Source organism: Prosopis cineraria, unplaced genomic scaffold (assembly GCF_029017545.1).
Source record: "Prosopis cineraria cultivar Desert tree isolate PC_DT_omini unplaced genomic scaffold, ASM2901754v1 PC359, whole genome shotgun sequence".
Taxonomy (NCBI): Eukaryota; Viridiplantae; Streptophyta; class Magnoliopsida; order Fabales; family Fabaceae; genus Prosopis; species Prosopis cineraria.
Window position 1 is genome coordinate 21,190 of NW_026555686.1, and position 14,048 is coordinate 35,237.

General features: G+C 30.6%; 1 protein-coding gene across 3 annotated transcripts; it reads left to right on the forward strand.

Annotated features, from left to right (window-relative positions):
- Positions 1–3,777: 3,777 nt before the first annotated feature.
- LOC129296576 (uncharacterized) lies at positions 3,778–7,852 on the forward strand. 3 transcript variants are annotated; one of them, XR_008589838.1, is made up of 3 exons: positions 3,781–5,582; positions 7,163–7,362; positions 7,461–7,852. XR_008589838.1 is itself a non-coding variant. In XM_054935156.1 (2 exons), the coding sequence occupies exons 1-2, from the start codon at positions 4,074–4,076 to the stop codon at positions 6,833–6,835; spliced, it is 1,611 nt and encodes a 536-aa protein (XP_054791131.1). In that variant the 5' UTR covers positions 3,778–4,073; the 3' UTR covers positions 6,836–7,102. The 3 variants fall into 3 exon arrangements, 1 of the variants encoding a protein (XP_054791131.1); XR_008589837.1 differs by having other exon boundaries at positions 7,163–7,247; XM_054935156.1 differs by lacking the exons at positions 7,163–7,362; positions 7,461–7,852 and adding an exon at positions 6,734–7,102 and having other exon boundaries at positions 3,778–5,582.
- Positions 7,853–14,048: the final 6,196 nt, after the last annotated feature.

Here is a 14,048-nt window from a genome sequence, read left to right on the forward strand (position 1 = left end):
ATAATCACATCTTTCAAAAAATCTTGTAAATTATGATTTTAAGCCCATAAACTAAATTACCTTCTCCCTTATGAATGTGCTCTCTTGTCCTTTTTATCATCTTATTTTTACTTTTATTTTTTCAATCTATTTCATTCCATTTCTTTTTAATAAGCAAACGAGACCTATGTTTTAACAAGTATGTACTCCTTGTTAAAAAATGTAACTTATTTTTTAAGAAATTAAATGTTAAAAAATATAAGGTATTTTTAGTGTTTTAAAGTGTAATCATTATTTTTTTTTTTCACAAGCACCCTTGATAAATAATTCACTTTATATTTATTTAAAGTGAAATAACATATTAAATACTCTTTCCATTTCTATATATAACAAAAAAAAACTATATCACATAGTTTAAAAAAGTTGGTTGACCATAATACTTATGTCTGAAAATAAAAAAATTAAACTAAAATGTCCTATATTAATCAACACAAGTATATATTAATTATTTTTTATTAATGTAAATTGTGAGGGGTAATTTAAAAAATATGTAATAAATATTTATTAAAATATGTGATTTTACTTATATAAAAAAAAGTAAAAAGTGATAGTTTCTCTTATAAATAAAAATGGAGGAAGTAGGAGTAAATATAAAAATATGTTTTTAATTTAAAAATAAATAATTACTTTTATTAAGAGTGATATTCAATTAAAAATACTTTATATTTTTTTGACAAAGTGAGTATTTTGATTTGAACATGCATTTTTTTGGTATATCATGTTCGGACAAGATCTGTAAAATAGACTTTCATAAATTCAAGCATTGTTTTGTATTTCTTCAAGTTCGTAAATCAATTAACAAGTAAATTTTGGTTTTGACAAAGATATGTTCGATTTTTCAAAGGTCCAGACGGTGGTTGTCATATATCGACAAACTTTATCCAAGATTTTCGAAAAATTAACAAGCCAACCACAATTATTGACAAGGACAGTTTTTTTTTTTTTTTTTTACAAGTATATATATGGTTTCAACATGTACCGGAAAATTTTTATCTAAGTGACACAAAAAAATTAGGAGTCAAACTTCGATTTTTAACAAGGACATGTTCAATTTTTTTAAGTGTATATGTGGTTTCCTCATTTACTAAAAACTTTTACCGAGACGATACAAAAAACTTATAAGTCAAACTCCAAATTTATAGAAGGAAAAGTTTAGATTTTATACAAGTTACATAAAAAAAAAAAGACGTTAAACTTTGATTTTTTTTTTCCAAGAACAAGTATAATTTTTGACGAGTAAATATCTGTGCTTCTCAAGTTGGTGTTGTGATTTTTCCCTGATAACCTAGAAAAAAAACAAAAAATGTTACACAATTCAGAATTTAATAACAACAAACAGTTCAAAAATAACAATTTGATTTTATTGAATTAACATTTAGTTCTAGATAATTTCATACTGGCAAGGACGGAACTGCGTTGGTAGGGGGCTGATTTCATAACACAGAATGCAAGGAATTGTAGTAAGGCCATAAACTTTCAGGTTTACACACATATAGTTTCTCCTGTTAAATTATAAAATATTTTTAAAAGATTATTTATTTTAAGATATAAGACACTTTGAGTAGATTAAGGTTATATTAAATGCTCCAATTTCAATTTCATATTTCCTCTCTCTATAATTAATTTTTACTCTTTCTCTTTTTTAATATATTAAATGATAAGTATTTTTAAAAATTTATATTTTTATTTTAAAAATATAAGAATATTAAGTGTATTTAATGAAATTTATTGATATGTGAGATTTTATTTAAAATATTTATAATTTAAAAGGGATGGGGTATTATATATTTATAGTCATGAACCTAGAATGTGATTGTTGAAGTGGCATTGCAAGGTAATAAATTATTGTTAATGCGGCACTGAAAGGCAATTTGCTTTAGAATAAGGATTGAAAAGTACAAATTTTTAATAAGAGTATTGCCTATCATTTTTTTTATGATTAATATATGTATATATATATATATACTGGCTTTGACAAACAAATAATATGGATAAAAGGTTAAAGATGAATAAAATAATTATTAAGATGTCTTATAAGTATAAACAAATAAACAATCTCTTTTCTTATAAATAGGATAACATAAATAAACAAAAAAATTCTTCTCTTCTTATCTTATAAATAGGCCAAAATTGACAAATAGATCTGCCTTCTCTTTTATGTTAACTCTAGTGACCGTTTGGAAAGATTTTTCAAATGGATTATCCCAACCAATTTCAAATGCAAAAGTCTGATTTTAATTGCTTTAAGGATTATTCTTCATTAGATTGCATCTTCTCATGAATTCATGCCACCAGTAGAGATAGAAATTTCTTCATCCAATGTCTTCAGAGAAGACTTGTCAACCCAGTTATCTTCACAGAGAACTTTTCTCACAAACCCATTCATCAGGACATTTTCTACTATGGTTGTAATTTTTCTAATATTTATTTTTCTGTTCTTACCTTAGGCAAATTCCCAAGAGATTTTTTTTCTTTGGAATTGGCCTCCAGCTTGTGATATGTTTCTTTAAATAAAATTTGTCCTTTCATTAAAAAAGAATCATGGAGACTAATTATGTATGATTATGAAATTTTGGGAACTTTATTAATAAAAATTAAACTTTAAAGACTAAATTGATAATCAAAATAAACTTGAATGACAAAAAAATTTCGTTGTCTCATATTATTTACTCTAACAATATTCAAATATAATATGCACTTTTTTTTAACGGATACCAATATCGTCATTTGAGCAATTAAAGAGCAAACAATTAAAATTTGACTTTAAGATTGATTAAAAATTCATTCACTAGTTAACACTATAATTGTGTAAGACACATGCAAAATTTGGACACCCTTTTAATTCTATAGTACATAATATGAAATTTATATGAAAAACTATCAACAAGTCATAAACGATAAAATTTTAAGGACTGATTACTACAACAGACTTCAAAGATTAAAAATTTTATTATTTATTATCAAAAATACTTTTCAATATAGTTGAACGTCTTGTCTCTCTTTCATAGTCTATTAAATAATTAATGTGAAAATTTAATAAGGCATTCTTGTAAAAAAAAACGGTAGATAATTAGGAAAAAATCACATATCAAAGCAACTTTGTTTGCAAAAATGTTCTTGTATTAACTTTATTTTGTGTATATATATATATATATTGCCAATTCGTTACATATATGTGTTTATGTGCCTGTATTTATAAATATTATGTTATTAAAAAATTTACCTTATTCTAATTTTCTATACATAATTGTGCAAGGCACACAATTTACATCCCCTTTTAATTCTATACATAATACAAAATTTAAATGAAACTAAGTTGTTACTAATTCATGAATAACAAAACACTTAAAAGAGTAAATTAATAATTAAAATAAATTTAAAAGATTAAAATTTTTATCATTTCCTGTCAAAAATGCTTTTCAATATGGTTGAACATCTTGTCCCTCTTTCATAGTCACGTAAATAATTAATGTCAGAATTTAATAAGGCATTCTTGTAAAAAAAATAATAAATACGGCAGATAATTAGAAAAAAATGTGTCATTTATAAAAACAACTTACGTTTCAGAAATGAAAGGGAGAACAAACTTATTTTATATTTATTTATATTTATATTTTGCCCACTTAATTATATATGTATGTGTGTTTTTTTTTAAAAAAAAATATTACATGGTAAATAGTACACTTTTTCATTTCTAACACAGTAACTCCTAGGTCAACGGTCACAACTCACATCACTGGTCACTGAACTGAAGTATCCAACCTACTTCATTTCTGCTCCTTCGGTTCTTGCACAGATCCTGATGTTCTGCTCTGTTTTGCATCAGCAACTCCTATCCCAATTCAATGGCCATTATGCCCTTCTATTCTGCCCTCCCTCCCTTCTTCGTACCTCGTAATTACTCCTTCCTTTCCTGTCCTTTCTGAATCAGCTCCTTTCTCTCTCCTCCACTCTCCCCCATCTCCTCCCAAACCCCACACACAACACTACGACAGCACTTGCAGCGTCAATCGAAGCCCAAAGCCACCGTGAAAATGGACAATAGTAGCAGCAGAGCCGAAGCCGAACGGTGGCTCTACACCGCCAATAAGCTCCTCAGCGCCAGTGATCTGCACGGCGCTAGGTCTTTTGCAGTTCGAGCTCGCGAGTCTGATCCTACATTTGACGCCTCGGAGTTGCTCCTCGCTGTCCTCGACACCCTCCTCGCTGGCGAGAATCGGATCAATGGCCTCCATGACTGGTATAGCATCCTCCAGATTCTGCCTTACACTCATAACATCGAGTACATCGCTTCGCAGTACCGTCGTCTCGCTCTCCTCCTCGACCCTCACCGTAACCCTTTTGCGTTCTCTAGCCACGCGTTCACACTCGTTCATGACGCGTGGTCTGTACTCTCCAGTCCCGCAAAGAAGGCTATGTACGACAACGAGCTGCGTATGGTCACCGGCCCACCTCCTACAGCCCCTCCCCCACAACCTGCTCCGGTGGCAACGGTGCAAGCGCCGAACCCGGTTCCGACTTCGAATCCGATTCCGACTCCCAATCCACCCCTTGTCCAGCGGCCACCACAGCAGCAGCGAAGTCCGGCAAGGCGGGGCCCAAGGTCGAAAGATGGGAAGGCGGCTGCCGGCGAGCGTAGGCCGAGCCCTAACATTGCCACGACGGAGCCGACCCCACAAGCTCGGACGAGTGACCCAGTGGTGTCGGAGACGGGTTCGAGTTTCTGGACGGCGTGCCCATATTGTTACGTTATGTACGAGTACCCGGAGTTGTACGAGGACTGTACCCTAAGGTGCCAGAGCTGTAGAAGGGGATTCCATGCGGTGAGGGTACGGACGCCGCCGGTGGCGGGGAAAGATTCGTATTATTGCTGTTGGGGGTTTTTCCCGTTAGGGTTTTCTGGGGATTTCAGACACATAAGTGGGACTAATTCCAAGTGGAACCCATTCTCTGCAACGTTTGCATGCCCTTTGAGAGGAGGAGGAGGAGGAGGAGGAGGAGGAGGAGCATCTAACAAGGGTTCTCGGAGAGGTCCTTGGGTTTTTCATGATGATGAAGCTGCTGCTGCATTCATTGAACTTTCTGATCCAAGTGATGATGATTCTGATGATGCTGATTGGGGAGCGAGGAGCGAGAGGGCAAAGAAGAGGGCTAAGAACAAAGGAAAAACCTCTGGTAATGCTAGTGGTGAAGTTAGAAGAGCTTTTTCTGAAAGAACTAGGAGAGGGAGCCAGAGTGGGTCAGGACATGCCAATTTAGAAAATGGCGTGGTCGGAGACGGTGGGTCTGGTGTGCCTAATACTGTGAGGGCAGAATTGAGTAAAAAAGCCGCGAATAGCTCTAGAAGAAGGGGTGCAGGGAATCTGGGGAAATTGGATTTGAATGTGGAGTTCAGCAATGAGGTGGAAGAGCCAGCCCCAGCAGTGAGAGATGGTAATGTAGCTGGAAATGCTGAGGAAAATATAGAAGGGAATGCATTTTTTGAAGGTCTTGATGAATTCCTCAATAGCTTGCCCATCCTCAATGTTGTAGCAGATGACAAGGTTAAGGGTCACTAGCTTTTATTGCCGCCTGTATTTTTGTTCCCTGTTGTAGATTTTCTACCTGTAGTTGTATGCATGCTTGTAAGTGTTGTAGTAACAGGTACTGCGAATCATCTTCCGGTTAATCTTATAATAATTTGCGGCAATTTGTGCATACTTCGTTTTGAATTAAAGTTTAATAGTCACACACTCTCGCTAATAAACTATGAACCAAGATGTCTGTTAACTCGTTGATGGTCTTATTGATGCTTTAAATTACTGAACTGTCATCCCCCTCAAGAATCATCACTATGTTTCTACAGCTGATAATTTTAGTATTCTATGTTTTATGATGTGTATCTGCATGCAAGATCAATTTGTAATGGCACATTTCTCTTAACTCCAGTCTGTATCCATCACAGTCTTGATACATAAAGTTATTGTCTTTATATGTTTTCTTTGGCAATTATTTGGGTATTATTCATTGGTATACTAACCATGCTAGCTAATTCTAGTTTATGGATTATTCTCCTGATGCATATATGTTTTTTCTTTTCTCTGGCTTTTTTTGGTAGTATAGTTGGCTGCAGTGTTTGTTCTGTTTTTTTTTTTTTTCCTTTGGCATTATGTGGTTTTGCTGCTCTTGTCTTCAGAAATACAAATACTGATGACTTGCATATTCCTTATATCTGTCTGATGAGTTTTGCATGTCCTGAAACTGAAAAGATTGGATGACGCATCTTTCTTGGCTTATTACTATGATTAATGCTTTTCTTTGTATCAAATACCCTTGCCCTTACCCTTGCCTGATTGCCTGTTCCTTTCTTTATCATTCCTTTTACTATAAAAGGATTGAAAGACAGTTAATGTTGCTTAAAAGGCAATGATAGAGTCTAACTAGGCCTGTTAGGACTATTCCAAGGCTAATTACTCTTGTAGTTATGCAATACTCATAGCTAAAGGGAGAGACGCATGCTTTTTTTTATCTCTTGACTTGTCTACTTGCATTAGCTGACCCAAAGTGCCACTGGTTGGGATGGGAGTCTATCAGGAATTCATTATGTAGTTTCTTTGGTCATGGGTGAAGCATTTTTCAGTTTACAAGTGAATTGAATTATTGACCTGATATACTATGCACTGATAACTATATTAGTCCTCTTCTTCCCTTTCAGAAATCGTCCCATTTGTTGATCAATGTTCTTGACTTAATAGCACCTTTCAATTTGAAGAATGTAAGTTTATGTTTTAATCGGGACCTGGCTACATTCCTTTAAAAGATGGGATTTTTTATTGTTCTCTTGAAGTTTTGATGTGTTAACAGTGGTTATGTAATCTAAATTACCTACTTGTGCATTTATGTTGTATAGTCATGTATTGAGTTCTGAAGTATCAGATCTCCATGACTTTGGAAAGTACTATTTTCGTTTATCACATGAAATATGCTTTCTTCCTGGTGAGATCCCTCCACACTATAAGCTCTTGGATATTGATTTCTTTCCTTGTGCTTTCTTCTACTTGAATGATTTGGCATTGGATGTCTTGATGACATGGCATGCCACCTAGGACGTCACATAGGATCTCATCACTTCTTCTGTCCATAGTTTGAATGGAGACCTGTGCTTGTGTGAGTGAATCGCAAAGAGAGGACCAATGCTGTTTGTGCCGCCAACGTTCCCTGTACACCATGTAAGCTTTCTTGATGATGAATCATTGAGCCCAGAATTGCTTAAAAGATTTTCTTTGCTACAATCACTTGATGCGAAACTTGCTGCTTCCCTGAGTTGTTTCAGAGCGTGAAAGAGTTTGGCACCTATTCATATTTTCCAGTATCATCATTTAGACTGTATTTATGTCATTTATGCTTAATTGTTTTGATTATGGTCAGTTTCATTGTCACAGAGCTACACCATCCAGAATCCAGATCTTAGTTTGAACACGTATGAACCATCGTTCTGAGCTTGGTATTGAAATGGGTATAACGACTGAGATCTTTTGGATTCTGATTTAACTTAGCTGTTGTTCTCTTGCACGGCTCCTACCATGGCCATGTATATTGGGGGAAAAAAAAAGAAGCAAAGAAATGGGTATAACGACAAGATTCGAATTGAGCGATTTAACTCTGAAAATGTGATGCAAACTTGGAATCAGAGTAAGGTGCCTCTTAGAATTCATGAAACTGAGGGAGAAGCTGGTTATGAATTCGATTTATTTTTTATTACACATAAATATATTTTTATTGAAACAATCCCATTTTAATTACAAAAATCGTAGTTTGTTTCGTTGGATCCAAACTTTTGATAGTTAGGTAATTAGGTCTATGTCATGGCATCATATCACTGGGACGTTGCACCTTGTATCCACCAACAATGGACTGTAGAGTGTGACTGACAAATTTCGCAAAAGTTGGGTCCATGAAAAAACACAAGAAAAAGAAAGCAAGAAAAGCTTGGCCCAGTGCCAATCTATACCACTAGTGGCTCCTCCTCTTGGGCTTTAATGGTAAAGATACTATTTACAAATTAACAGAGTCATATTCGAATATTGTCAAATTTAAGTGGGGATAATTTTCTTAAATATATATTTTAAATTTATATAAACTCGAACTCAAAACTTTGCATTTAAGCAATTATAATCACTTCCTCTAAGATTCACGCCTGTTTTAAATGATATAAATTATAGTCATAATAATTACATTTAACCAAAAACCAAAAAAAAATTGCTTTTACTTATTTTAATTTTTTATATAAAATCACTTTATGAAAGTGATAATGTAACAATCTCATGTACTCTTACACTCATATATATATTTTTTTAATGTGGGGTTTGAGAACTCATTAGCATTGTTAAGAAAACCGGACGGGACCAACTGGTTGAACTAGTTAAACTGAGAATCAATACTTATTCTGATTTTGAGCAAACAATAGACTGAATCAAACAAGAACCGGCCTCAGACTGGTGACCAGTCAAACACTAATGAGTCATTAGTGTTGCCCAAAAAAAAGAAAAAAATTCATGAGCCGTCCCAAAAATTAAAGGTCACTTTTTGTGTCTATATATCAATGGGATCCTGTGATCCTCTTCAGTGCTGATCTGTATATTCTAAGTAGAGAGGTTCGTCTTTTTATACATTTATTTTTCTTTTTATATAACAATTTTTTGTAATAGAAAATCTAAGACTGCACAAGGACTCCACCAACAACAGAGTACTGAAGCTAAACCCATTTATAAGAGTTGAGATTCGATTCCCACTTTTAATCACTTGCTTTAAGTAATGTGTGTCGATAATTTCTATCACTTGCGTAAACTTTGAGTTGATAAATTTTAGACACTTTCAATTTCAAGATTTTTATATTTGTTATTTTTAATTACAAAAAGTATTTATATCTTTTTAACTCAAGGCTAGCACAAGCCTTGAGTTATGACTGTACAAGAAATTTTGAGTTCCAATAGTGTAAATGTAGCTTTTAAGAGGGTTACTCATAATTAGACTTGTCATGACAAACAAACCAAAATACAAACAACTCATTCACCAAAAAAAAAAAAAAACATACAACTCAATCATAAGTTTTTTTAATATATTAAGTTAAGGTGAGTTGGATCTTGATAAAATTAATAGATGCTTTGATCATTATTTTAAGAACCAGATTGGATGGTCGAACTGGTTGGATTATTAACCAAAGTCATTAATGGCTTGGTTTGAAACAAAAAATTATTTTTATAGTTAAGTTGAGTTGAATTGGAATTGAGCTTCCAATGAACTAGAAACTAAAATGATTTTTAAAAAAATCAAACAGGTATAAACATAATATAAAAAACATTTAAAAGCTAACTTCATTTTGCAGCCATCCACATATATAATATAATTTGGGACCAATTTTTTTTACAAAAATATTAGTAATTATAAATACAAATGCAGGTACTTTTGAATTTATCCATTTTAATTGAAACCCACCTATATTTAATGAGTTATAAAATTATAAATTATAATATTATTGATTTATGATCATATTATGTTACCTTATTAATAACTAAACATAATATGGATTTTCTTGGCAAAAAACACATAATATATACTCCATCTATTTAAAAATATAAGGCATTTTTAATCGAATATCACCCCTTAATAGAGTAATTATTTACTTTTAAACTAAACATATCTTTTTATATTTATCCCTATTAAACACCCCACAATAAATATAAAGTCATTATCAATAGGGATACCTTTAAAAAAGACAATAATTATATCTCAAAAGATTAAAAATACCTTACATTTTTAAACAAAGAGAGTATATATATATATATATTACATACATTTAATATTATTTTTTTATTTAGTTACTACATAATTAATTACCTATAAAGTTATTAATTAGGGATAGACCAACCTTGAAGGACTAGGATCAAAATGAGTTAGCCCAAATAAGCTCAATTATATTTAAGGATTTTATTTTATAAAGCTCGGCCCTAGCTTTCAAGATTAAAGGGTTGGTCCTGTGAGCCTTAACCTTATCTTTTTAATTTAAAAACTTAAAGAATATATTTATAATTCTAAAAAAATTATTACATATAAGATTAAGTTTATAAACATAAATTTAAGTCAATTCATACTACAATAAATATATAAGACTTAAACATCCAAGTCTAATATTAAATAATAATATTAAAATTAACACTAATAAAAATTGAACTTTATTAATATCATCAACTAAATTTGAATGAATGAATGAGGGAGGAAGGGTGAGTCTAGGATTTTTATTTCTTTTAGTTACTTACTTAGTCTTTTATTTTTTTCATATTAATTTTTTTAAAAAATAAAAGAACTTAAAAAAGGGCTAATGCTTTTATCTTTGAGCTTAAAAGGACCCTAAATTACTATTTTTTATCCTCAAATACTAGCTCAACCTTGACTATTTTTAAATTTAAAAGGATTAACTTGATAGGCTTCGTTTTAATTGACAATTCTAGCTATCTGTCTCAATATTTAGATTATAAAATTTAGAAATCAAGACCTTTCTTTTTGATTTAAGGGAGAATTTTAGTTAAGAACCATGAAAGAAATATATTTACTCATTTATCCTAAAAAATTTAAAATTTTCTCTATAGGATTTTTGAGTTCAATTGAAATAAAATGAGTGACTAAAGAGACCAAAATGTCCTTTTGCAAAATTATCAAGTACTTAGTTGCTATCTAATTTTACTTGTTAATTATTTACTTGTATTTGTTAATTTCTTAACCATAATTGTTAAATAGTTAATTACTTAATTTCGTACTTCCATGACCTTAAGAACACTATTTATTAATTTCATAATTTTACTTGTTAATTTGTCAACATAACTTGTTAACTACTTAACTTGTAAATCTTTACAAGATTTGTTCACTCGATTTGATCAAAAAACATCTTCATTTGTTATTAAATTTTTTTACTTTACTTATTTATTTACTAATATTAGTTGTAAATTATCTGATTTCATCTGTTAATAATCATACCAATATCAAGTGTTAATTATCTAACTTTTACTTGTTAATTTACCAACATTAATAGTGAATCGTATGATTTGTCAATAATCATGTTAGTTCAATCATTCTATCTTAAATATAAAATCATTAATTATTAATTCTTTAACTTTACTTATTAATTTATCAATATCAGTTGTTAATAATTTTTTCTTTCTTTTATATAAGAGTATTTTATTCTTTTCACCCACCTATTTTATTTCAATTCAGTTCATAATCTTGTAGAGAATTTAATTTTTTTTTTAAGGTTCACTGATAATTTGTTTTTTTTCCTTCCGCGATCCTTATCTGAAATTCTGTCTTGATTTAACATGCGGTCGGCCTTTGAAACATGATTAAGGGTCGAGCGCTTACAATACACTTGGACCCAAAAATAAGCTCCTCGTTGGGGCAGAATCTAAACTTGGATCTAAATTCGGTGGTTTGTGAGTCATAATGTCAAATTTTTACCAAATTGTATTGACGGGTCAATCATCAATGGTTGAAGGAATTGTTTATTCTGTAGCTCGAAGAAGGCCGGACGAGAGGGACAATCCGAATTGGAGAATCTTGCTGGCTGCCCTAAAAAGAAAAAAGCTTCACCTTCACGGTATCAAGGTGAACTGGTGGTGAATGAAGTAGCTACGGTGCAAAAAGAATAAACATATAGTCACTTTCTCTCTTCTCTTCTTTCTTCTTTTAATTTAGATTTCTCCTTTTTTGTTGGAGACGACTGGACTCGACTCGAAGATGCGTCCTGATCAAACCAACTTTACTTTACCCACCCACCCTTTAAAATAATTGCCCTGCCATGACTGTTTCATTCAATTCTCGAGTCGTACTCAAGGAGAAGCGAACCCATTTTTGTTTGCGCTCTCTGATATGATTGCTTCTGCTGCTCCGATTTCAGTTTCAGGTGATCCCTTTGTTTCCATTTCCAGGCCTCTTGCTTTACCCTTATCCTTCAATTCCTCCTGCATTCAGCTTCATGGAGCTACATTGATAGAGAACTTTAGATACATATAAAGACAGACATATTTACCCAGTAAAATAGTTACATACTTTCAAACTAACCTTATCTTTTCATATTTACCCCTATTAAATACCTTGTAATAAATATAAAGTTATTATTAATAAGGATACTTTTGAAAAAAAAGGTAATGATTACATATCGAAAGATTAAAAATACCTTACATTTTTTAACATTTAACTTTTTAAAAAATGCCTTACATTTTTAAACGGAGGGAGTATATATATTACATACATTTAATATTATTTTTTATTTAGTTACTATATAATTAACTACCTATAGAGTTATGAATTAGGGATAGCCCAACCCTTGAAGGGCTAAGATCAAAATGAGTTAACCCTAATATGCTCAATTATATTTAAGGGTTTTATTTTGTAAAGCTTGGCCCTGGCTCTCAAGATTAAAGGGTCGGCCTTGTAGGCCTTAACCTTATCTTTTTAATTTTAAAACCTAAAGAATATATTTATAATTCTAAAAAAATTATTACATATAAGATTAAGTTTATAAAAATAAATTTAAGTCAATTCACACTATAACAAATATATAAAACTTAAATATCTAAGTCTAATATCAAATAACAATATCAAAATTAACACCAATAAAAATTAAACTCTGTTAATATCATCAACTAAATTTTAATGAAAGAATGAGGGAGGAAGGATGAGTGTAGGATTTTTATTTCTTTTAGTTAGTTATTTAGTCTTTTTATATTTTTCATATTGATTTTTTTAAAAATAAAAGAACTTAAAAAAGGGCTAATGCTTTTATTTTTGAGCTTAAAAGGGCCCCAAATTACTATTTTCTATCCTCCAGTACTTGTTCAACCTTAACTTTTTTTAGATTTAAAATGATTAACATAATAGGCTCTGTTCTAATTGACAGTTCTAGCTATTTGTCTCACAATTTAGACTATAAAATTTAGAAATCATGACCTTTCTTTTTGTTTTAAGTGAGAATTTTAGTTAAGAACCATGAAAGAAATATATTTACTCACGGGTCCTAAAAAAATTTGAAATTTTCTCTACAGGATTTTTGAGTTCAGTTGGAATAAAATGAGTGACTAAAGAGACTAAAATGCCCTTTTGCAAAATTATCAAGTACTTAGTTACTACTCTTTCTGTTAAAAAATGTGAGGCATTTTTAACTGAATTTCACTTTTCAATAAATTAATTACTTACTTTTTAACTAACCCTATCTTTCTATATCTACCTCTATTAAATATCTTATAATAAATATAAAATTATTATTAATAGGAACACTTTTTAAAAAAAAGGCAATGAGTACTCCTTAAAAGACTAAAAATACTTTACATTTTTAAATATTTAATTATTTAAAAAATATTTTACATTTTTAAATGGAGGAAGTATCTAACTTTACTTGTTAATTATTTACTTGTATTTGTTAATTTCTTAACTGTAATTGTTAAATAGTTAATTACTCAATTTCACGCTTTCATAACCTTAAGAACATTACTTAATTTCATAATTTTACTTATTAATTTATTAATATGACTTATTAACTATTTAACTTGTGAACCTTTACAAGATTTGTTGACTCGATTTGACCAAAAAGCACCTTTATTTATTGTTAATTTTCTTATTTTATTTATTAATTTATTAATATTAGTTGTAAATTATCTTATTTCACCTGTTAATAATCATACTAATATCAAGTATTAATTATTTAAATTTTACTTATTAATTTACCAATATCAGTGGTGAATCATATGACTTGTCAATAATCATATTAAATCAATCATTTTGTCTTAAATGTAAAATTATTAATTATTAATTTTTTAACTTTATTTATTAATTTATTAATATTAACTGTCAATAATTTTTTATCTTTCTTTTACATAAGAGTATTTTATTCTTTTCAATCACCTATTTTATTTTAATTCATTTTATAACCTTGCAGAGAAGTTTTAATTTTTTTTTAGATTTACAGATAAAAAATATATATA